General features: G+C 42.3%; 1 protein-coding gene across 6 annotated transcripts in view; it reads left to right on the top strand.

Moving 5' to 3' along the window:
• Positions 1-25,932, top strand: part of LOC137641459 (uncharacterized) — a 256,984-nt gene that overhangs the window by 180,100 nt on the left and 50,952 nt on the right. For 3 of the 6 annotated variants that reach the window (XM_068374031.1, XM_068374035.1, XM_068374034.1), the window contains one exon: positions 19,652-20,060. In XM_068374031.1, coding sequence (XP_068230132.1) covers positions 19,652-20,060 — 409 coding nt within the window. Of the gene's footprint in view, positions 1-4,408; positions 4,653-11,046; positions 11,189-19,651; positions 20,061-25,932 lie in introns of those variants that run through there. The other 3 variants (XM_068374032.1, XM_068374037.1, XM_068374036.1) reach the window with 3 other exon arrangements.

The following is a 25,932-nucleotide window of genomic DNA, read 5'->3' as shown; positions in this document are numbered from 1 at the left end:
TTTGCGTTGGGGTGGGGCTACTTGAAAAGTTCATTGAAAAATTATTCAATATGCCCGTCTTTAGAAAACGAAAAGGAAGACATATTCCCGTGAATGATCTCGGTCTATTTATGACTGAAATTGACGCGGTACTCACAGGAAGGGAGGAAAGTATAATGGCAGCAGCTTATGAAGAATGTGATGACGGAGGCAATCGTGGCATGTGTGGGCACTGTGAGTCCTATGTCGATGATGGGATGCAATGCGATCAATGCCGAAGATGGTACCATGATGAAGTAGCTTGCTCTAATTTAAGGGATGGTTCAAGTACTCTTTTAAAAAGCAGGAACATCATTTATAAATGTCCAAAATGTGTTGAGTCTGCATGTGTTGATGACATAACGAGACTAAGCATTATCATAGAAGAGATGAAGGTAAATGTACAACTACAGATGTCTGGTTTTATGGATATGATAACTGCTCAATACATGGATATGCGTCAAGAAATTGTCGAGCTGAAAGAGAAACTTATGGAATACGAAAAAGAGAATGTGACCAAGACTACATATGCAAGTAAGTTGAAATCAAGAAACACTTTGGTTATAAAATCTACGGAGGAAAATAAGAAGGCTTCGGATATCAAGAAAACTATCATGAAGAAGATAACCACGAATGTCGAACAGGTCAAAACCTCTAAACAAGGCCACTTGGTGGTTAATTTTGCGGATAAAACTGGGTTAGAAAAGGCTAGAAATGACTTAGAAGAGGTCAAGAATGACATTAAGGTAGAAGTAGATAAAAAGGATCTACTTAAACCGAAGATCAAGGTCTGCAATATTGATGAAAATGAAGATGATATAATTGCCAGTATAATGGAGAAGAATGAATGGTTGAATGATATATATGAAAATGAAGAAGACTTTAAATTGATCAGGAAGTTTAAATCAAGACAAAACGGTAAATTACACGTCATTATAAAGTGTAGTCCAACTATCAGGAAAGTCTTCCGTAAAAGAGATGATAGAGTATATACCACGCTTGGAGGATGCTGTAAAATCTACGATTCCTACAATGTATTTCAGTGTTATAAATGCCAAGAATTTGGTCATACTGCTGAAAATTGTAGCAAGACTCAGGTATGTGCCAAGTGTAGCCAGGATCATCGAACCACGGATTGTACTGCAAATACGTTAAAGTGTCATAACTGCACAATGAGGAATTACAATTATACGAATCATAAGACATATGATGATAACTGTAAAGTATATAAGGAGGAGCTTACCAGGATAAAAAATAGAACCGATCATGGAGTCTAGCCCATTGGTTAAGTGTGGTCTGATAAATATTCAATCGGTGGGGAATAAAACCTTAGAGATTAGAAGTCTTATTAACGAAATGGAATTAGATTTATGCTCATTAACGGAAACTTGGTTGCAGGGAAATATTAGTGATAACTCAAAGATTCAGGAGATGACGCCGTGTACTCATGATTTCTATCACGTACCAAGAAAGGACAAAACTGGAGGAGGAGTGGGTGTCTTTGTGTCGAAAACTTTCTCTAGGGTTTCTATCATGAATGAAATGGTATTTGAAACGTTTGAATATATCTGTTTGAAACTGACAAGAAACAATAAGGTATTGAATATAATATCATTATATAGACCACCAGCGAGTAATATGACTAAATTCATTGAAGAATTTAGTATTCTTGTGGGTGTGGTGGACGATATTAAAAATACATTAATTGGTGGAGACTTCAACTGTTGGGTAGATGATGAAAATGATAATAAGGCTAAAGAACTCAAGGAAGTATTTGAGATGTTTAATTTAATAAACAGTGTTTTGGTATCAACGTCAGTAGGTGGTCATACACTCGACTTGGTCATATGTGGAAAAGACTCAGACCTAATAAAAAACCTTGAAGTGGAACCAGACTTTGAGATCTCAAAAACACATAAACTCATCACCTTTAATGTTAATATAAATTGCACCAGAGTATTGAAAAAATGGATCACATATAGGGAACGGGAAAATTTTGATGCTGAGAATTTTATTGAAGCTAGTGTAGCGCAAATGTCTTGTGTGAACACACAATGTGAACATATGGTAGACATAGAATGTGTTGGGTGCTATACCAAGAAATACAACGACAATTTTGGAAAAATGTACGATACCATGTGTCCCATAAAGAACAAACAAATAGTGGTACGCGAAAATGTTAGATGGTATAATAGTGAGCTATTAAAGGCAAAAAGACACAGACGTAAGATGGAAGGTAGATGGAAAAGAGCCAAATCCTTACAAGCCAGAAATCTATATAATAAGGCCAGAAATGACTATAACATCCTGTTAGAAAAAACAAAAAGAAAATTCTACAACGGCGAATGTAAAAAAACTAATAACATGAAGGACTTTCATAAAAACCTTGATGATTTGATGGGATTAAAGAAAAAATATGTCTTGCCTGACAATGTTTGTGCAGAGAGTTTTGCTATATTCTTTAGTGAAAAAATCGATAAAATCTATAGAGGCTTCCCCCAAAATCACTTGGAAGGACAGTCAGCTATGCCAGTGAAGGAGGGAAAGAAGTTAATAAAATTTAGGGAGATAAATATGTGCGACTTGTTAAAGGTTATGAGAGAGATGAAGAATACATATTGTGGAAACGACCCTTTCCCAAACAGTTCAATAAGTGAAGCTCCAAACAAACAAGTCGTATATAATATTTACCTGAACATAATTAACCTAAGTATATCGCAATCCTGTTTTCCTAGCTGTGAAAAAACTGCGTTGATCAAACCAATTTACAAAGGGAAAGGTGATGTAAACGAGCTAAATTCATATAGGCCCATTTCAAATTTATCCTACATGTCAAAGCTTATTGAAAAAGTCATAAGTGAGCAATTGTGGGCGCATATTGACGAGTTAGAGGTATTCCCGGAAAATCAATCGGCCTACAGAGCTAATCATTCTACAGAAACTACTTTGTGCTCAATAATGAATGATATGATAGGTCTTCTTGATGGGGGAAAGTGTGGAATTTTAATTATGTTAGATCTTAGTGCTGCTTTTGACACTGTTGTGCACGAATACTTACTTGACGACTTGAAGTCTATTGGAGTGACTCAGGAAGCACTGAAATTTTTGCGAAGTTACTTAGTGAACAGGAAGACTATTGTAGAAGTTTCTGGAAACCGATCCAATGAGAGAATACTTATGAAGGGTGTACCACAGGGTAGTGTCCTGGGCCCTATCTTGTTTAACATATATACTATCGAGCTATCACACATCTTGAAAAAACAAAAAGTGGGTTTTAAACTATATGCAGATGATACTCAGTTTTACCTCTCAATTTCAACAACACAAGATACAGGGAAGAAAATTGATGAGATAATGACTGAAATAAAAACATGGATGCAGAGGAAAAAGCTCAAATTAAATGATGATAAAACATTATGTATGTTTTTTGGCACAAGGGTGGCTTTGAAGAATTACCAGTTAATTCAAAGTATAAAAATTGGTGATGCTGATGTTGGGATTGTGCCTGTTGTGAAAAATTTGGGTGTACTGATAGACTGTAATTTGTCAATGAAGGACCAAATTGTGAACACAGTGAAAGTGTGTAACTATCACCTGAGAAACATAGCATTTATTAGAAAATATTTAACAGAGGGCAGTACAAAAATTTTAGTGGTGAGTCATGTAATATCAAGGCTTGATTATTGCAATTCTCTGTACTACAAATTGCCAAATACACTACTAAGGAAGCTTCAAAATGTGCAAAACCTGGCGGCTAGACTGATAAAAGGCATTAAATTTCGGGAGAGAATAACTCCTGCACTGATCGATCTACATTGGTTACCTGTTAAGGCTAGGATTGAATTTAAAATTTGCTTGTTGACTCACAAAGCACTTACAGGTGATAAGCCTAAATATCTTCGTGATTGCTTGGTCCCCTACCCTGAAGCTACCAGCGCCACTGTAAGAGTTAGACATGCAGATGACCCACATAGACTATTCGAAATTAGTGTGAATCATGCAATAGGAGGAAGAACGTTCAGTTATGCTGCACCGAGACTCTTTAACGACCTTCCACTCGATGTCAAGAATAGCACAAATGTGGCTGCCTTCAAGAAAAACCTGAAGACTTATCTTTTTAGAAAGTGTTATAATAGTGACCTGAAAACTATTAAGCCTGAATACAAATGCTAGCGAAATAACTGATAACAATACAGAGCAAAATATTAACTGGAAAGGAATTATTTTTCCATACACCAAGGCCTGCCTGAACAGACCTTTAGGGTTTGATGGAGGGCGAGAAATAAACCTCTAAAAGTAAAAGTAAGTAAATTAGAACGCGCTCGAAAGAGAGAGAGAGAGAGAGAGAGAGAGAGAGAGAGAGAGAGAGAGAGAGAGAGAGAGAGAGAGAGAGAGAGAGAGAGAGCTGTTTCAGAGGCGACTCCCAATACTACTACTACTAATAGTTTTAAGTCTGAGAAAGTAAACCTTCGGCTTTGTTATGCTTTCGACAGGCAAACATGCTTCGATGCATTCGTTCACCCTGACCCAGTTAGTATATTAAGTTGCATCTTCCATCTCATTATGTCCCTCGGCCCCATGATTAGTTGACCACAATCGTCTTTTCTAGTTTGCACTATTTTTCGTCGGTGAAGGTTAGTCATGCAATGAAATATATACTGTAATGTAGATGGGGGAAAAACAAAGCGTAGAACACCCAAGGTTATCTCTGGTCTATCTTGTATATCTGATATGAGAATATCAAGTTTATACCTTAATTAGTATGGTTTTTAATGAATTTTATATTTATTTCTACCGTAAATAATCTGATTTACAGGTGCAGGATAACCCCTTAATAACTACAACGGGAAAATTTGGGACTTTTTGGTGCAAGGATACAGAAAACTGGTTAATTAAGAGATGTCTAACCTAAATACATCAATTATTCTAATTAAAAAAAGTTACTACAATCAAAATCGAATAATAATGATAGACAAAACACTCAAGGTTTTGTTTGACAAATTTCTGAACCTATAGAAAACTGAATTTCCATCCCATTTTCTGTGGAGTTAAATCTTTCATTATGATTCTTTATCGAAATGTTAATACAAATGCCTCCTTACTTAACCCTGGATAGGTACGGTGGGTCGTTTGCGACCCCGAGCGTCAAAAAAAAACAGGTTTTTCTCACGTGACTCACCCCTGTGACTGAATTTGTGGGTGATCGACCTGCAGGAGGTGTCTCCCCTACACGCTCTAGTAGTGTCCAGATGTGCATTGCTGTAGCTGTACTCCTTCCCCAATTTCTGAGACGCGTCGGGGTCGTTCGCGTCCGAGTTTACCCTTCTGAGGTAGTTTGCATAATTATCAAAGTTATTACGTATTATGAAATTGTCGTAGAATGGTGCAACTTGTATAGGTTATCAGTTGTGGAAAGTCTTGGTGGATTGTTTGGCTACCATGTGCATGTTTTTTTTTTTAGTTAAAATGTCGTTCATCACCACGAGGACCATTTTACCGCGAGTGCCCCTTTTTCATTTTTTTTAATTTTTTTGCCAAGTCATTTTTCCGTAAGATATTGCCAAATAGTGTCGTAAAACTTTTGCTTGTTTAGTGTTGGAAAGTGTGTCTAGATGATCTGGCTACCCATGCATGACTTTGTTTTTGTCAGATACGACGTAGTTATTGGTATATTGGGTATTTAACTGCGGTTACCAATTTCTGTTTTTTTTTCAATATTTGTAAAAATTACTACGTAGTAAGGAATTGCCGTATATTATTCATTTTTTTTTAATGTTTATGAGTTAGAAAGTGTGCCTTGATGGTTGGGCTAACACGTGCATGTCTTTTTTTTTATCTGAGATGTCGTATATTAGAATGTCGGGCATTTTACCGCGAGTGTCCCTTTTTAATTTTTTTTAATTTTTTTGCCAAGTCATTTTTCCGTAAGATATTGCGAAATAGTGTCGTAAAACTTTTGCTTTTTTAATGTTGGAAAGTGTGTCTAGATGATCTAGCTACCCATGCGTGATTTTGTTTTTGTCAGATACGACGTAGTTATTGGTATATTGGGTATTTAACTGCGGTTGCCAATTTCTGTTTTTTTTCAATATTTGTAAAAATTTACTACGTAGTAAGGAATTGCCGTATATTATTGATTTTTTTTTCATGTTTATGTGTTAGAAAGTGTGCCTTGATGGTTGGGCTAACACGTGCATGTCTTTTTTTTTTATCTGAGATGCCGTATATTAGAATGTTGGGCATTTTTCCGCGAGTGCCCCTTTTTATTTGTTTTGCATTTTTTTGCTTAGTCATGTTACCGTAAGGAATTGGCAAGTAGTGTCACAAAACTTATATTTTTATAGTGTTGGAAAGTGTTTCTAGATGATCTGGCTACCCATGCCTATTTTTTTTTTTAGCCAGATATGGCGTATATATAAGTATGTGTTCGATTTTCCTGTGATTGCCATTTTTTCGTTTTTTCCCATTTCTTTCAAAATTACTACGTACTAAGGAACTATCACAGAGTAATATTTCATTTATATGTTTATTTGTCGGAAAATATGCCTTGATGGTTTGCCTAGCACGTGGCTGAAATTTTTTTTTTCTGAAATGCCGTATATTAGAATGGCCATTTTTCCACGAGTGCCTCTTTTTATTTGTTTTGCATTTTTTTGCTTAGTCATGTTACCGTAAGGAATTGGCAAGTAGTGTCGCAAAACTTATATTTTTATAGTGTTGGAAAGTGTTTCTAGATGATCTGGCTACCCATGCCTATCTTTTTTTTAGCCAGATATGGCGTATATATAGGTATGTGTTCGATTTTCCGGTGATTGCCATTTTTTCGTTTTTTCCCAATTCTTTCAAAATTACTACGTACTAAGGAACTATCACAGAGTAATGATTCCTCTAGATGTTTATTTGTCGGAAAATTTTGTTTACTTTTTTTTTGATTGAATATCATCAAATTTTTTTAGCTAAAATATTGTTTTACATTTTTTTTTTTTCGATTTTATTTCCCTTCAAAAAAAATTTTTCGGGTCAGAATTTTAATTTTATAGCCGTAAAATAATCGACAATTATCCAGCAACCCACCATACAATTTTTATGCATATCCAATAATAATTACATTAGTAAATAACACCTTGAAATTGACATACCCTTCCTACATTTCAAGTGGCAGATTAGGGAGTCTGAGTCAGTGTGGTTGGCGGCCATTTTGTGGACATATCCGAAGCGTAAGCTGCCCTGTCTATATATATTCTTGTTCCCTATAGAATTTGTGATATTTTGGTATATTTTTACCTGCATAAATATCATATTATATATTAAATATATGTATTTTTTTACGAAATTTCCAAGTACTCAAAAAATTACCTTTAGATATGGCCCCTGATATAAATGTAATTTACATAATAATGAAGATTTTTTTACATATTTCTATTTTAGGATAACATATGTTTATTCCCTAAAAAAATTAGCCACTTCCTATTTCATTTGGGTACCCAAAAAAATTCATGAAATTTGGACAATTTTTTTTGGCCAAAAAAAGTTACCCTTTTTTTCTCATTTCAGATCTTCACCTCCATGGGTCTGACTTCATCCAAAATACATCAAGATGTGTCCTAAACATTCAAGAATCAATTCCTAAAAGGATTTGTGTATATATGTATAAACTTTTTTTTTATGAATTTTTATGTTAGGTCTTTTTTTTTTTCTACTTAATTTTTTAAAATATTTATAATAAATAGTTTTTCTGCAGATGAGTAGTATTTATCTTTACAGTTGTTTTAAGCATTCATTGAAGTTTTTTTTGGCAAAAGAAAAAAGGAGGTTACTGCAAAAACTGATTTTTCAAGAATTTTTTTTGGCGTCGGGGTCGTTCGCGTCCGAGTATACCCTCAAAGGGGTGTCCGAGGACCGTACCTATCCAGGGTTAATTGAGCTTATTATTTATTGTTTTTGCTCTGCTGTATACTTGCTTCGCTCGCTGTTAAACATCTCGCTAGTCCTATGTTCTGGCAAATGCACTATGTTTTTCTACGTGCATTAGCCCCTTGGGCAAGTATTTCTGTGTTTATCAATTATACAAGCTTTATTGGCAAATATTTCCCTAACGATTAATTTGCTGAAGATTCAAGTTACTTCTTATGGATCATCCTTAAAATATATGATGAGTAAAAGAATAATAGATATTCTGATTTGGTTGAAGCTTTAATAATACTGATCCTTTAGGGTAAAATTTTGTTATAGAGTCCCACTTAGCCATTATTGCATTAAAAACAACTTTGATCCATTGTATATCAGCGGCCAGTTCATCCCGCGTGCATAGAAAAGAGGAATTTTCTTCCAATTTTCTTGTCCATTTTTCTGCAAAACATCTACACAAGAATAAACATCTACACAAGAACACCACCTAACCTAAACTTCCCCCCGCCTAACCTAACCTAAACTTCCCCCCGCCTAACCTAACCTAAACTTCCTCCTGCCTAACCTAACCTAACCTAAACTTCCTCCTGCCTAACCTAACCTAAACTTCCTCCTGCCTAACCTAACCTAAACTTCCCCCCGCCTAACCTAACCTAATTTTCCCCCCGCCTAACCTAACCTACTAGGCATGTCCTTACCTACTTATCTAATGGGGTTGCTAACACCCCCTTGCGACTCCCCTTACACTGCCATATTCTTAGCCGGCCGTCATCTCACATACACTTGATGCACCCCAACAACTTTTCTATTAGTTTCATCGTGTTTTGATGTCCTGACCTTCCACAAAAGTATTGTTTTTTTATTACTACCACCCAACAATAATGGGGAACCCCAGATGGAAATCAGGGTTTTAGGTGAGAAAAAATTAATACACTGTACAAACCAATTATGGAAGATAACAATAATAGAAACTAACAAGAAAACAAATAGGAAAAATGGTTTTTGGTACGTGTGTAGATCTTTGTCTCACCAAGCCTGTTGCTGGCATAGGAAGTGAGAATCCTTCCTATTGTGGTCACCTATAGTTTATTGTATCTACGAGGTGTTGGTTAATGAATTAAGGGTAATTATTCACTTACTGACCTTCGCTCCTCCGTGGATCGCAATTAAACTTTATTTTGTTGCTCCTTTGTTCTGGCATGCGGTACATGTTGCCCTAAAATCATTAGCCGAGTGGGCGAGTATTTTGGCGGGTGTGATTATTATGTATCTAGATCCTGATTGGCCAATTCATAGTTAAGATCAAGCAAAACAAGAGAGAAAAATAATATTTTATCTTGCGTAGGCATAGAATATGTCGAAGATAAACGTATCATCAGATGAAAAGACCGCCAAAATCTAATAGCCAATAGTAATACATTAAGAGAAACTACAGCGTTTCCACTGGCGCACCGAAGTCAGTGGGTGGAGCTACTGCGCATTCGGGATAAAACGCAAAGAAGTGGAGTTGAAAAGAATAGGAAGAAACATATAAAGTAATGGGAGTTACTACAGGTATTTGTGACAGAATGAATAGTAACACATAACTTAGCAAAATTCATTACTTTAAGTTAACTATTTTTTCTCTTATTATGCAATTGCCCCGATAATGTATTGAGTGGGTGAGGTTCGGTAGATGGCAGAAGGAGAAGTCTAAAGGGATTCTTCTACTTTTGGGTGTTCCTTGAAGGTGAAGAAGTCCTGACTTTTTTCTCTGTCAGCTCAATCCCGCCACTCTGACTCTGTTCGTTTATTCTCCTCTGTAGGACAATCGAGTAAGAGGGATGGTTGCCTGACGCCTGGACAACTTATAGGTGCGGACAATGTCGCTTCCCATAGCAAAGCAACTGTATCTACCACCAGGGGAGTCTTCCTTGGGGGTTTCGGGTTTCCCCCTTTAAGGGAGGGTTTTTTTCAAGAGTACTACAGATAAGAGCACATCGGGAGTGCATTTGTGGCTCCCTAAGGATTGACCACGGTCGTCCTTTCCGAGACATCAACAGAGTGACAATCCCTAGATGAAGATTGACGGTTACAGGCTGACGAGTGATGAGCAACTTGCGAATGATAAGACGCCAAAGGCGAACGTCTAGTAGTTGAGGGAGATGATCGTCGGTCCTTGGAGGGACTGAAGAGACGTCTCCTGACCGAAAGAGGTATTTTTAAGGGCTTCACATGCTATGGGGTAGTCCCCTTGATCTCAAAGCCAGTCGGTGATTGCACGGAAAGTGTCCTCGGGGGATTGCCGTGAGGACATGCCTGTAGTCTGCTTTGCTGCTTGAGCAAGTCAGGCCCTTGATACGAAATTGAACTTTCGGCCGCTTGAACCAGGCAAACGCTTCTTTGATGGCGAAGGGCGGTAATTTCAATGATGCAGCATGGACTGCAAAGTCAGGATTAGTAAGCGGCATTGCAACAAAGGTAGGGCGTTGCGGTGGGTTAAAAAAAAAAGGCGGTGAAAAGCTGATCACTCAGAGGGTCACCAATGCTGGAGGTGGTTATTAACAGAGATGCTAGATGACTGCAAGTAATCATTATTCAACAGATAATGAGTTTATATACAAACAGTTCAGAGTAATAATGTCACAAAACTTCAGACAGAATAATACATGTGAAGCAAGCTTAAACAGGTTCTGATATCAGTGTGGGGAAAAGCGAGAGATAAAAAATGACTCAACGTTAGTGTACAAGCGTGTATGAAACACGTGCGGTACAATACCTTCACTATGGGGTCTGTGGTTGCTGCACAGGAGGTGGTTTAGCTGTCTTGGCTCAATAATGGGATCGTCATCTGTAGATCAAGGGCTAGGGTTACCAAGAGCCTGGAATGAAATGGGAGAGTGACTGTCCTCTTTTCATTTTCATTTTATTCCCCCTCTCCAGGTACAGCCTCTGAAACCTCACCAGTTGGACTTTATATAAAGAAAGGTAAGCTCATTTTGCTTTCAGCATCTGAGTGTGTTTCTTTTCTGTGTCTTTTCCCTCATTTATTCATGAGTGGGAGTGTTTTGTGACCAAATAAAGTTTCTACTTATAATTGACCTTGGCTTCCTTCTTTACTTCTGGCTTGAGTCGCAACAGTGTGTTCCTGCTGTAGCTCAACACTATCCTTGGTTGCCTGGGCAGTGAATCCGGATGCTGCTCTGGATTGCGAGGAGTAAGAGCTCAGATTTATGCATTGGCCCAATGCTAAGTATGTGTAGCTCACGGATTAGTTTTTCAGGTAGGTGGAACAGTGACTTCTTCCTGCCTAAGGATGTAACCTATAAGTAAAGGATGATGGTTTGTATTTGCGTTGGAACAAATGACAGAATTTTAAAAGTATTTTTATTTTTCCTAACTATACCAACCTGAGTCCTTTACTCAAACTTTCCAGCTATCACCAGCCCCCAATGTAAGTCCCTGATGCAATCCAAGTGAGGTTACTGTGAGCACGGGAGGCGGTTGCATACCTGCTTCCGTCATTGCAATTACCTTCTGGTTGTTTATACCTTGTTAAAAGTTTTAACTCCTGTTATCCATCTCCTTTAAGTGAAGGACTCAGGTTTGTTTAGTTAGGAAAAATACAAATGATTTTTGTTCCGACACTAAATGTAAACCGTCGTTATTTATAGGGATTACACTTTCGGCAAAGTTGGAAGACTAGCCATAAGACTTTTAGCGAGGTGTAGCTACCTTACTGATAGTTAGGGGGGTTAGGAGGGGTAGCCGGCTACCCCACTCACACACACACTTGTGTTGTCTCATCACTTTTTACTTCTGACTTGGTGAGAGTAAACGTTCGTCTCTCTCCGGCCAACTTTTTTTACTGGCCTTTGACTTTTTCTGATATTTATTTATTTCTTACTTGGGTTTTCATATGTATTTAAATATCCATGTAATATATATATATATATATATATATATATATACACACACATATGTAAACCATCTTCTATCATTTTAGTGTGAGTGTTGCTGTTTTCTGGTCAGCGTAGTGCGGCATTTTCCCGAAGGCGGAGAAACCTTCTCCTGCAACGACCCGGCCTCCGACTTAGGGGAGTCGTCCTCGTGTGAATACTCCTTCTCTGTTCGGATTTTAAAAGTCGCTCGCTCCTTGCTAGTTCATCAGAGGGAAGACTGCTTGTGGCCTACCCAGAGCTTGACTTTGATCTTGCTACTCATCGCTGATGACGCTACTCTCTCTTGCTCTACGTTGGCAGTCGGCAGAGGGAGTACATAGTCTGAAGCATGTTTCTTCTGCCTATTGGGAAACTCCTTTCTCATCCGCAGGTTAGGTTGCTCTCCCAAGTGTTTTTTTTTCAGGTAATTTTGAATAAACTGTTTTGATTAAAATTTCTACAGCACTAGCAACGCCAGTCCTTCGTTCTGCGATGGCAGCTGTTGGGAGGAGTGCACAGTGCTTGTTCCATCCACATCTGCTGGTTAGGTTGTTCTCCTGAGTGTTTACTTTAGCTAATTAATTTTGAATAAAACTGTTTTAATGTACCTTCCTACAGCACTAACGATGCCGCTCTCCTTCGTTCTGCGATGGCAGCCGGCGGAGGGAGTGCTTAGTTAGCTTGCTCCTGTTTCTCTCAGGAACTCCTTTCCCGCAGCAATGACTGCCTACGGAGGGAGTGCAAAGCTGTTAGCAGGTTCCTGTACCTCTCGGAGGACACCTTTCCTCTCCGTGGATTAGGTTGTCCTCCTGGGGGGCTTTTCCTCTCATTCTTTTTTATTCTAGTTACCCTGTACTTCTTTGTTCGGTTAAGGGCGTAAGAACTGCGAAGTTGAATGTTCCTTTTCCTGGGAAAATTGCTGTATCTGCCCAGTCTACGCCTTCTTCGTCTGCACCTGCGGCAGCTTTCCTGACTATTGCACCAATGACAGTCTTTTCCATACACGGGATCAGTCCTCTCCTGAGCAGTGTCTAATTAGAACTCCTCAGAGTTTTTCGGGTAACCCCTTCAGGGGTGGGAACCCAGAGAATAAGCTTCAACTTTGTTCCCAGGCAACACTAGATTTCATTGTTCCTTAACTGAAATACAAACCACGCTATTTAATATGGGTTATTACTTCAGCCGAGATGAATGACGAGCCATTAGATTTTTAACGAGGGTTTACTACCCCACCGCTAGTTAGCGGGGGGTAGGGAGGGGTAGCTTGCTACCCCCCACACACACCTGCTCTCTCCCTCGCTTTGACTGCCATTAATCTGTTTTGCTTTTTCTTTCTCAGAGTGTGTGAAGTTGGCCTCTATCATCATGCGTACGTGTCCTGGTTTACCTGACCGCCCTTGTGGGACCTTTATGTCGGCGGTAGACACGGATCCTCACACCTTGTGTCCTCATTGTAGGGGCCAACGGTGTGAAAAGGGTAATGCGGTGAGTGTAGGGAGTGGTCTACCTCCCAGTGGGAGAGGTTTGCCCGGCGCCCGAAGAAGGAGTTCAAAAGGGATATTTCTCCTTCAAAGGCTTCTTTGAAGAGAGAAAATCCCAAGGCCTCTTCCTCTGTTTCCCCAACCTCCTCCGAAGCTCCCACTCGATCGGTCTCTTCCGAGGGACCGTCGAAGGGGAGCGTAGACCGTTGTTCTGTTGCCCGATCCCGGGGTGCGGGAGAGGTAGTTGCCTCCCATAGCGAGGCAGCTGCCCCTCCTCCCTCGGAGGAGGATATTGATTTCCCTGTACCTAACCGTGATTTGTTGCAGCTTTGGTCTTCCTTGGGGCTTCAGGGTTCGCCCTCCAAGGAAGCCCTGTTTGATATGATCAAGCTGGGAGCAGCTGTTAAACAATCGCCGGCGATAGCAGACGTAGATCCTCTGTCTATCGTCGACGTTGTTATAACGGAGGCCTCCGGTGTGTCGGATCAAACTGCTCCTGTTGTTGCTGAGGTAGCTGAAGGCTCTGATTCCCCCTCCGAACATCTTTCGAGGGCGGAACTTAGTCCCACGGTCTCTCCTGCTGGTGATTCTCCCCCCCGGAGGAGTTCACTTACAGAGACTCCTCTGCGGAGGCCTTACGAAGGTCAGCTTGCTGATCCCACGGTCCCTAGAGGGCGTATAAGGCGAAAGGCTCGTCCTCCCCTTCGCCGTAGAGGTCTTCCTTCTCCTCACAAGGGAGTTAGGTGGCGCCTTTTCGGCTTGTCGTCCCCGCAGTCCTCTGCTGAGGAGAGACACCGTTCTCCGATCCTGCCAGCTACCACCTTAGATCTCTCCGAAGATCGTTCGCGATCTCCTTCGGTGGAAGGTCGTCCTTCGGGACCCCCTGACCTGTCACCCTCCAGACCTGCTGTCCTGCTGTCACCCTTCAAGGATGCTGATCCTGTCATTGTACAGGCACCGGTCCCTTTTGGGCACAAGGGACTTGAGCGCAAAACTGTGCCTCAGTCCCTTAAGCGCCAGGTTAACCCTGCGCGCCCACGTTCTCCTGCGCGCCCTCCTGCAGTTCCTGTTTTAGCGCGCCAGCGCTCTCCTGCGCACCAGCTCCCTCCTGCAGTTCCTGCTACAGCGCCTAAGCGCTCCCCTCTACGCCAGCGCTCTCCTACAGTCCAGCGCGCAGTACAGGAGGTACTGTACCTAAGTTAGCGCACGGGCGCTCACAGGTACCCCTGCCTTCTTCTAAACTGCGCACCCCTGTGCGCCCGAATCCTGTTGCGCTCCCATCGCAGCAGTGCACACCAGTGCGCCCGATTCCGTTTGCACGCCCATCATAGCAGCACACGCCCTTGAGCCCGCATCCTGATGCGCGCCATGCGCGCCCACGATCCCCTGTGCGCCCAGCGCGCCCTCATTCACCTCAGAGGGCAGTTCCTGCACCACCTGCGCATCGTTCTCCTGCGCACCAGCACGCAAGCTCACCTTTGCGCCCTCACGAGGCTGCGCAATCGCGCCCTCGCCCCGTGCTTCCTAACTCACGAGCTCCACGCCCATGCGCTAGGAATATTTCTCCTGCGCACGCGCACCTCATAATTTCGCCCGCACGGGCTCACCAGCAGGTTCCTGCGCGCCCTCACACACGCGAGCAGAAGGTTGCTCACGCTCCAGCTCCTATTCTGCCTTCAACACCGCCCCACGTTCCAGATCCTGCGCCCCGCACACCCTCGCCATCACCTGTACGCACCCTTGCTCCCTCACCCTCGCGCTCGGTCACGTGTTCGACCGCGCGAAGTTCCTGTACCACACGTTCCTGCCGCGCGCGATCCAGGGCAGGGCTCATCGCGCGACTACCAGCGCAATCCAGGGCAGGGCTCATCGCGCAACTACCAGCGCGATTCACGCCGCGATCGCCAGCGCTATCCCGCACGCGACTTCATGGGGCTTCAGGCGGACAGATCTTCTTCTCATTCCCCCCCTCGCAAGCGCAGAACAGCACGCTCGCCAGAGGAGGGGAGGTTTTCGGACAGGTCTAAGGACTCTCTTTTAGCTCAGGCGAACCCTCGTTTGTCGACTCCTCCTAGGTATCGTTCGATCCCCTTCCCTCCAGAGGGAGTGTCTGACAGCGCGACTGTCAGCCAACACCCCTGGTTTGGTACCATAGTCAGAGCTCTCATGCAGGCTTTTAAGCCTGTGTTCTCTGAACTAGGTCACAAAGCAGCGGCTACCTCGTCTCCCCTGAAGAGGAAGAGAGGAGTCCCTTCCGTGGTGACTTCTCCGAGGGCTAAGCTGTCTCCTCGGAAATCCTTGCGTAAGGCTCCTTCTCCTCCCCAGACTTTCTCTCCCTCCCCTGCGGATGAGGGTTTCCCCATCCTCAAGGGAGTCGGATGAGCCGGTCCGTTCCCCCATCGCACCAGTGGGGGAAACTCCGCCTCTCCCTGAGAAGTCTCCTCACGCCGGGTTGGAGAAGAGCCTGCATCCATCGTTGCTAGAGTCCTGTATCCCTCCCAGGAGGGAGAGTCGAAGGACTCGAAGACTTTGCCGAAGTCTTCTACAAGGATAAGACAGGAACCAGCTAGACCTTCGGAGAATGTCCACGTGTCCCCCCAGGAAGAGCCACTGGGGACTGGAGACTTTGCTGCTAGCCCTTCGGGAGGAGAGCATCAAGAGTCAGAACATGCGTTCTGGCAAGTTCTGACCCTCATGAGAAATCTCAACAGGTTTCCGGACCCTGAGATTCCTCCTCGTGAGGGGAAGGACACGGTCTTGGACCGAGTCTATGGCACCCAGAAGCCCTCTAGGGCCAGTGCAGCCTTGCCCTGGTCACAAGGGATGAAGAGTGTCAGAGACAAGGTTGAAGGCCAGCTCTCTGAGCTTGCCTCGTCCAATAGATCCAGCGCTGGTAACAAGCTCCTCTCTCCTCCTCGAGTCCACCAGAGGAGGTAATTTGAGATCTTAGAGGAGACTTGTTTGAGTCTTCCCATTCACTATTCTGTGGAAGAACTCACTGGGGGAGTCCCTCTCGAGAGACTTTCCAACCGGCAGGTTTCGTATTCTGCCACTGAGATCCTAAGCCAGGAGAGGGTGGCGAAGTGTGCCATGCAGGCAACTTCGTGGCTTGACATCTGGCTGGGGTCTCTGGGCATCCTGGTGCGATCTGAGGACCTGTCCAAAATAAGCACCAGGAAGGCACTGGAGACATTCTTACTCTCTGGCATGCGGACCATCGAGTTTCTGGCCCACCAAGTCTTGAGCTTGTGGGCCAATACGATCCTGAAACGTCGAGATGTAGTTGCCGGGAGGTTCCACCAGAAAGTCCCCAGTTCCGACGTTAGCAGGCTCAGACACACTTTCGTGCTCGGTAAGAGTCTGTTTGAGCCTAAGGACGTGGAGCTAGCCGCTGAGAGGTGGAGGAAGTCCAACCAAGACTCCCTCCTCCACAGGGCCCTGACATCTAGGCCCTACAAACCTCCAGCAACTCAACAGCCCCGTCCAGCTAAGAATACGAAAAAGACTACAGCAGCGAAGCCAAAGGTGTCTAAGCCCTTTCCCGTCAAGGACAGGAAGGGCAGAAAGTTCTCCAGGGGAGGTAAAAATCCTAGAGGGAGCGGCCGTGGCCGTAAACGCTAGGATTGGCAGTCCCCCTGCATGTCCACCAGAGGGGGGGATGCCTACAAAGTTGCGCGACAAGGTAGCAGCAACTCGGGGCAGATACCTGGACGATTTCCGTAATCACTCAGGGTTATCGCGTCCCGTTCACATCCTCTCTACCTCCCCTGACAGCGAGGCCAGTGTCATTGAGCTCCCTTACCATGGGATCGGTAAGGGGGCAAGCCCTCCGAGCAGAAGTCGAGACCATGTTGAAGAAGAGGTGGTAGACGGGTCCCCAGTCTTCTACAGTCGACTCTTTCTTGTAAAGAAGGCGTCTGGAGGCTGGAGACCAGTCATCGACCTCTCGACCCTGAACAGGTTTGTCAGACAGACTCCGTTCAGCATAGAGACGGCAGACACGGTCAGACTTGCAATGAGACCGCAAGACTTCATGTGTACACTGGACCTGAAGGACGCGTACTTCCAGATCCCAGTCCATCAGTCTTCCAGGAAGTACCTAAGATTCTGCCTAGACAACAAGATCTACCAGTTCAAGGTGCTGTGCTTCGATCTCTACACAGCTCCTCAGGTGTTCACCAGAGTGTTCACCCTGATTTCATCGTGGGCTCACAGGATCGGTATCCTTCTCCTCCGTTACCTGGACGACTGGCTGAGCCTAGCAGACTTGGAGGCAACCCTTCTTCGCCACCGAGACAGGCTTCTCGAGCTTTGCCAGGATCTAGGGATCATGGTAAATCTTGAGTCGTCCTCTCTGCAGCTCTCTCAGAAACTGATATACCTAGGCATGGTCATAGACACCAATCTCCACCAAGCCTTTCCATCAGACGACAGGATAGCAAGTTTGAGGAAGGTCGCAAGGCCTTTCCTCAAACGAGAAGAACTTCCAGCCCAAACGTGGTTACATCTCCTCGGCCACCTCTCTTCCTTAGTTTGTCTGGTTCCCAATGGTCGCCTCAGAATGAGGTCCCTCCAGTGGCGACTCAAGTCTCGGTGGAATCAAGGACACGATTCCCTGGACTTTCTGATCCCTATGGGTCCTGCGGAACAGACGTACCTTCGGTGGTGGCTAGCAGACGAGAATTTGAAAGTATTTTGTATTTGTTCCTGTGTAAAATACAAACCTTCTGTTCTTTACTGAGGAATATTATTTCGGCGAAAGCTGAAATAATACTCCTCAGTAAAGAGCTCCAGGTTTGTATTGCTTGGAAAAATACAAATTACTTCCAAATTTGTTTTTTTTTTCCTAACGATACAAACCTGTAGCTATATATACAAATTGGTCTGCCATCACCTGTCCCCCAATAAGTCCTGCCTGCAATGAAATGTGACGAGCAGGGTAGCCAACTACCCCTCCTATCCCCACTAACTAGCGATAGGGTGGTTACACCTCGATAAAAATCTTATGGCTCTAGTCTTCCAGCTTCACCGAAAGTATAATCCCTAAAAATAGTTACAGGTTTGTATCATTAGGAAAATTACAAATTACTTCCAAATTTGTCATTTTAAAAATTTTATTTTATTTTTTAGAGTTCTAAGTTCTTATTCGCTTCTTACCAACTCTGTTTTTCATGGTGTGCCTTTATACATGAATCATCAAATATAAGTTTATGATTAATGAAGATTTTGATTATTTACTTAAGGATGGAATTACCTTTAATTGCTGATGATTTTTTTATGACTCCTGGCTATCTTATTGGATTTATCATTGAAGAAGCTCAGGTCTGTTGTGTGAAACATATGAATTAATGCAGTTGTAGGTTTTTTGTTGTTTTAGCTTGTAATGGCTATTTCCCAAGTAAGCCGTTGGAGATTAATGTTCTTTAGAAGGGCCTAAATGTTTTGAAATATCATCATCATCATCTACGACCATTGACGCAAAAGGCATGACTTAGATTTCACCAGTCGTCTCTATCTTCAGCTTTTGAATAATTAATTCTCCATTCATCACCTCCTACTTCACACTTCATAGTCCCCAGCCTTATAGGCCTGGGTCTTCTAACTCTTCTAGTGCTTTTTGGAGCCGAGTTGAAAGCTCTGTGAACTAATCTCTCTTGGGGAGGGCAAAGAGCATGTCCAAACCATCTTCATCTACCCATCACCATGATCTCATCCACATATGGGACTTAGATATCTCTCATTATTTCATTTCTAATCCTGTCCCACCATTCAACTCCCAATATTCTTCTGTGGGTTTTGTTCTCAAGTCTACAAAATCTGTTGGAAATTGTTTCATTGTCATACCACAACTCAAGTCCATACAGGAACACTGATCTCACTAAACTGATATATAGTCTGTTTTTTATATTTAATTTCAGGTTATTTGATTTCCTAATTTTACTTAACCATGCCATTGTCTGATTTGCTTTTTTCAATCTTTTATTAAACTCCAATTCTAAAGACCTTGTATTGGAGATCATAGTTCCTAAATATTAAAATGATTCTTCCTCACTAATACTTTCTCCTTCCAATGATATTTCATCTTCCATTGCATATTCTATTCTCATTCTGTCTTCTATTTATCTTTAGCCCAACCTCAAGTGATATTTCACGCATTCTGGTAAGCAAGCTTTGCAAATATAGATTATGTTTAATTTTCTAGTGTGAACCATCATATTTATTAGCTTTATTCTTTGAATATTATTTATATTTGCATTGTCGAGTGAACATAATAATGAACCCATATAAATTTATCATATTTCTGATAATTAATTTTTATTTCAGAATATGAAGAGTTGTGAGAAGCACTTTCAAATATTTGTGGAGGATGTGCAACTGTGCTTGGATTTTTTTATGAAGGAGGAGGAGTCCATTTCATTACCATCCTCCCCAGAACTGTACCTTGAAACTGTAGTACCACCAATTATTCAGTTAAAAGATTGTAGAGTATGTATTCGCAACTTAAAGTCAATGACTGAAGATGATTTAAAGAAATTAGGAGTGTTAGATTTCAAGAGAATGTTACGAAAATATGAGAAAAGAGAGAAGCATAATATGTTAAGTGGGGAAACTGAAATGAAACTAAGGAATAATAGCTCTGAATCGTCGTTTAGTTCAAGAAATGGATCAGGGCATAAGTCATCACATCGGTCAACTCTTCATAACTCAGTTTCATGGAAAAATGAATTAATTGGTAAGTTATTATACAAGGTAATTAGCCTTTTTGAGAAATTGTCACTTAAATTGTTTATGCAGGATTATAAACCATTATCATTGACCAAGGATTATTCCCAGCTTGACCTGGAAAAGGGATATTGAAGCTTGGTAACAATGAAGTTAGTTGATGGTAGATAAGTGAGTGGGTTTGCCCCCATCCCTGATTTATGTTATCTAGCACTTTCGTCATGCACCATCTAGTGTAATGCATACTTACCTGAGCCATAATAGTTGCCCTTCATTAGTCCAGTCGATATAGATCCACATCCACTGTGCCCGAACTGCCATGGTAAGTGGTGTTCCATAGAATCTCCCTGGGAGTATTCTAGGGAGTTGCCATCCTCCCAGTGGGAGAAATATTGTTCCTATCGCAAGAAACGAGCTAAAAGTGATCGTTCCCTTTCTCCTCTTTTTCTTTGGATAGCAAGAAGCATGAGCTCGTATCTATGGCACACAATATTCCCCACCCTGTGCCAACTTTTCCAAAGCCCTCGGGAACTCCAGTAATCTAGGACAACGATGAGGTATGATTACTTTACATACAGTATTAATGATCATTTTATTATTGTATTATTGCCCCATAGACATAGTGATCAGGATTCACTGCCTGAGACTGATCCCCTGGCTACACCCGCTGCACTTATTGTGTGTGACCCTGTCTTGGTGTCCCTTGTTTCTGATTACATTGATCTTCTTTGCCTCCCACCTGTGTGCTTAGTGGTGAGCCCTTTATGGTGGAGTTCCAGCTGGATGACATTTTGCTTTTTGAGGTTTCACCCTTGAAAGTGTCGAAAGTCTCCCCTCATTCCCACTTGAGAATGCCACATTCACTAGTCAAGTAGTCAAGACTGCTGTGTTCCCACATACTGATGCGGCCCTGTTGGAAGATACTTATCTTTCACCTACACTTGTTCATACAAGTCTGTCTTGCTTCGTACACCTAAGGGTCCACGGCATCGCTCTCCTCGAAAGAATTCTCCATGCTTGGCCAGAATTCCCCTATCACTTATTCTGACGCTATACAGACTTCCTCTGGAGTGTCCACAACTCAGACTTTATTGGTTTGGCTGCATTGTAAGAGCACAATTGCGTATTCTCCTTCCTAGCAGTTATTGAGGAAGGCGAAAGTCTTAATTGTCTGCACTGCATGTGTTAACAAAACAACACTTATCATTGTACTACGGCTGCCATCCCTTCGTGTGCTATCTCACAGAACGCGCTGCCATTCCAGGGCTTGACCCTATTCCTCCCCTTAATGACTATGATGTCCTTCCGCATCCTAGAGATGCATGACCTGATCGTGCTATCCCTGCCTAAGCACACAGACGTGCTGATTTTACTCTTGAGTACTGTATATATCTGCGTCAACCCAGGTTGACTACGAGGTAGCCTATACCTCTAGAACACATTTACCTTGCTGGGATCCTATGCATCCATCCGCCAGACGTCATAACAATGACAAACCTATTACTTTACCTCAATGTGCCAAAGCTAATCCCTTGCCTATTGTTCATACTGTACTACTTATAAAATTACTTGTTCTACAGAACAATCAGTCACTTTTTTCAGATATTTCATTTCAGATTCAGGAGAGGAAAAGGGTGCCAGAGCCCTTAACCCCATTTCCTTGGGTAATACCCCATCCATGTATAGTAATGTTTTAAAGTAGAAATGTTGTAGACACGGCCCTCATAGGAGGCACCTTAGTGGCCTTATGAGAGATCCTATACAGTACTTTGCATAGATCATGCTCTGAAAGGGAGTTCCCTGGCACTCCCTCCTAGACTTATGGAGGTCAAGAGCTTTACCAGAGGAGTGAATATGATTCTTCACAGTATTTCTGTCCCCTCATCATTCATGTAATGATATCAGAGAAAGTAAAGATTTACATGGAAAAATTATATATTCTAGTGCCGTTCATAAGATGGAACTGCGCCCTATGCCTAAAAGATGAACCAAATTAGGATGATCATGCCCTGATTACCATTGATGGCACTTTGAACCCCATTGCATGTGCAACCCACGGCTCCACTGATGTGCTCCTATAGATGTTCTGATATGTGGGTCTAAAACTACTAATTTCTTAAAAATTAAGAGCTTGATTTGCTGTTTGGATCGCTTGGGAGAGCCCCATGCGCTCAAGTTACAAGCAATCGTTACGCCATTGATGTGATCTTCCCACAGTCCCAGAGCACAAGGCTCGGTTTCGATGTTTCTCTTTCAAATCAGGATTGTGACATGCTAGACTTTTTCAGTATTCAAGTCTCAACACCCCAGAACTCCCTTAAATTGAGTAGGTCCTCTAAGTTAACCCCTTCTAGCACTTTCTTGCCAGAGAAAGTTTTACATTGATTCTGAGGCTTACCCTAGCTCTCTGCCTACTGACCATGATGTTGCCAATTTAGTATTCAATGTGCCAAGCAACATGTTAGCCAACCTACTTTCCACCTTCTCTGTATCAGAAATGCAGAGCATAGAAATTGCTGCCATTCAGGCCTACTAATAGCTAGATCACCGGTCAGGAGCAGTGTCCAGTTTTGCTGTTACTGAAAATATGAAAAACATCATTTTCTAAATTCAAAGGTCTTTCAAGATCAGGATCCAAAGCTTTGGAGTTCTTACTCTATCAAACAGTTTCTCTGTGGGGCAACAGCATTCTCAAAAAGTGCGACGTTGTCTTGTCTAGATGTATGAAGCAGCTGTCCCCTAGGGATGCCCTTTTCTTGTGGAACTTGAACTTATTTGACTTTTCCACATTGCTCCTTCCTTCATAAGTAGCTGCAACTATTGAGAAGGCTGAATAGGCTAATCAGTTGTAATTCATTAGGAGAGCTGCGGCCCCAAGGATGCCCGCCCCTCAACAGTGTCGGAGAAACTCCCCTTTCAAGCAGCCAATCCAACAGAGACGTCTGCTGTCTCCTATGGTCTCCCAGTGGCCTAGGAAGCAAGACCCCCAGTTATGACACCCCTCCGGACGAAGGAGTTGCAGCCATAGAGGCTCCTGCTAGGGAGGGCAAGTCCACCAGCTCACCAATAGTTGGGAAATCCTTACAGAGCAATTTGGATAGGGGGCAATTTTTTTGGGCCGATCCCTGGATGACGGAAATTCTTCGTTCGGGGTATAGAGTCCTGTTGTGGCGGGATGAAAACAAAAGCAACCCTCGACACCCTTGAATCGTACTTACTGACAATAGTCTCCTCAAAACAAACTGTCTACTAACGTAATCTTACCACTGTACTCCTTCAAAAAGGGAATAGTAAAACAAAACATAACCTTAAAACTATATTTCCTTACAACTATAACAATCACCAGCCACCAGTTGAGATACTACCACTAGAGAGTTATGGGGTCCATTGACTGGCCAGACAGTACTACATTGGATCTATATCTCTGGTTACGGTTCATTTTCCCTTTGCCTACACATACACCAAATAGTGTGGCATATTCTTTACAGATTCTCCTCTGTCCTCATACACCTGACAACACTAAGATTATCAAACAATTCTTCTCAAGGGGTTAACTACTGCACTATAATGTTCAGTGGCTACTTTCCTCTTGATAAGGGTAGAAGAGACTCTCTAGCCATGGTAAGCAGCTCTTCTAGGAGGACACTCCAAAATCAAACCATTATTCTCTAGTCTTGGGTAGTGCCATAGCCTCTGTATCATGGTCTTCCACTGTTTTGGCTTAGAGTTCTCTTGCTTGAGGGTATACTTGGGCATACTATTCCATCTAATTTCTCTCTTTCTTGTTTTGTTAAAGTTTGTATAGTTTATATAGGAAATATTTATTTTAATGTTGCTATTCATAAAATATTTTATATTTCCTTTTTTCCTTTCCTCACTGAGCTATTTTCCCTGTTGGGCCCCCTGGGCTTATAGCATCCTGCTTTTCCAACTAGTGTTGTAGCTTAGCAAGTAGTAATAATAATAATAATAATAATACTGAAATCCAGCATTCAAATATCAGTTATCATAATACTCACACTTAATTCTAATCAACTTAAAACTAAATCAGACAAAATTAACAATTGCATAAACCACAATATTGTATATATATATATATATATATATATATATATATATATATATATATATATATATATATATATATATATATAATATGGCATTTGGACGTACACAATAACTGTCTCCAATAATCAGAGAAACAATATATGTATAATGGCATATGTACATAGGCTACACAGAAACTGTCTCCAATAATCAGAGAAACACAATACTCGAGTAAGCACTCGTTAAAACCAACACCAACACATTCGCACTAAGTACCAAAAACTTGAATTGTGGTCATCATCATCATCATCAATCGAAACTTATATTAAGCCTGATCATCAACAATACTGTAGATAAAAAGAAAACTTTCCAAAGGAGGAATTACGGCCTGCAACAAGAAGGAAAACACTTACGAACACTCCTAGCTAACTAAACTATTGCACTATAATCAAAGATAAATAATAAACATTCTATCATTCACGATCGCGCCTAACGAAGGTAAATGAAAACACTGTACACGCTAATACAAAAATCACTCCCAAGCGGCAAAAATGATAATAATCCAGCATTTAGGACACAACTGACTCCTGCTACAGTCAAATAGAAAATACATTCACTGAAGACATTCATCACCGCTGTAACCTAGCTAAAAACGTAAACAAACAACCACAAATATACCAAGTCTTTCCCACTACAAACAATCATTACACTAACTACCCTCGTTTGGTGGCACACACACTCACTCTCTCTCTCTCTCTCTCTCTCTCTCTCTCTCTCTCTCTCTCTCTCTCTCTCTCTCTCTCTCTCTCTCTCGCGCAAAATAAAATTAATCCCCCACACTGTTTGCAGACTACCTACTTCCGCTAGCTCGGACTTTGATAGTCCTACCATTCTATATGAAAGGCTCTCACAGAGACCTCCTCCTTCAGTAGAAAGTGTCCAAGATTTTGACTAAAGTGGCCATAGAAGAGGTCTTGGACAACTCCCCAGGCTTCCTCCACAATCTCTTGTAGAGAAGTTGACTGGAGGCTGGAGACCTATTATAGACCTTTCCCACTTGAACTTGTTTGTTTTACAAGCAAATTTCATGATGGACACCCCAGTCACAGTTCTTCAGGCCATCAAGAAGAATGGCTTTCTACTGACCATATACCTGAAAGGCGCTTACTTTCAGATCCTCATCCAGCCCTGGTCGAGAAAGTACCTGTGGTTCCCTTTGAGAGACAAGGTTTGCCACTTGAAGGTGCTGTACTTCAGTCTCTCCTCAGCACCTCAGGGTTTTACCAGAATCTTTGCCCTTGTCTCAGCTTGGGCTTATGCCATGGGTGTCAGGCTTCTTCGGTATCTGGATGACTGACTTCTAGTGGAGTCTTGAACCTTTCTTGTACATCACAGGAACCTCCTCAACCTTTGCAAGGAGTTGGGATCCAACTGAACTTAGAGAAGTCCAACCTCGTCCCCCAACAACGCATCAGATACCTAGGCATGGAGATAGACTCGGCCCAAGCCAGCGCATTTCCATCTGCCGGACAGGGAAGCTGCTGGGACACCTCGCCTCATAGGAGAAACTGTTTCCCTTTGGGAGGATGAATCTTTGCTCAGTGCAGTGCAGTCTAAAGAGCCAGTGGTCTCAAACATCGAACCCTCCTGCAGCCTAAATGTTGATGCCCCAGGATTGGTGACAGATATCCTGTGGTGGGTGAGACAGGATAACCTGCTAGCAGACACATCCTTACAGGTTCCTCCTCTGGAGTTCCTTCTTTTCACTGATGTCTCTTGCCAAGGTTGGGTCGCTCACCTTCAAAGGTAGCAGATCTCAGGCCTGTGGTCACCAA

This window comes from Palaemon carinicauda, chromosome 5 (assembly GCF_036898095.1).
Source record: "Palaemon carinicauda isolate YSFRI2023 chromosome 5, ASM3689809v2, whole genome shotgun sequence".
Lineage (NCBI taxonomy): Eukaryota > Metazoa > Arthropoda > Malacostraca > Decapoda > Palaemonidae > Palaemon > Palaemon carinicauda.
Note: the sequence above shows the minus strand (reverse complement) of the source record. Positions and strands in the feature narration are given on the sequence as shown.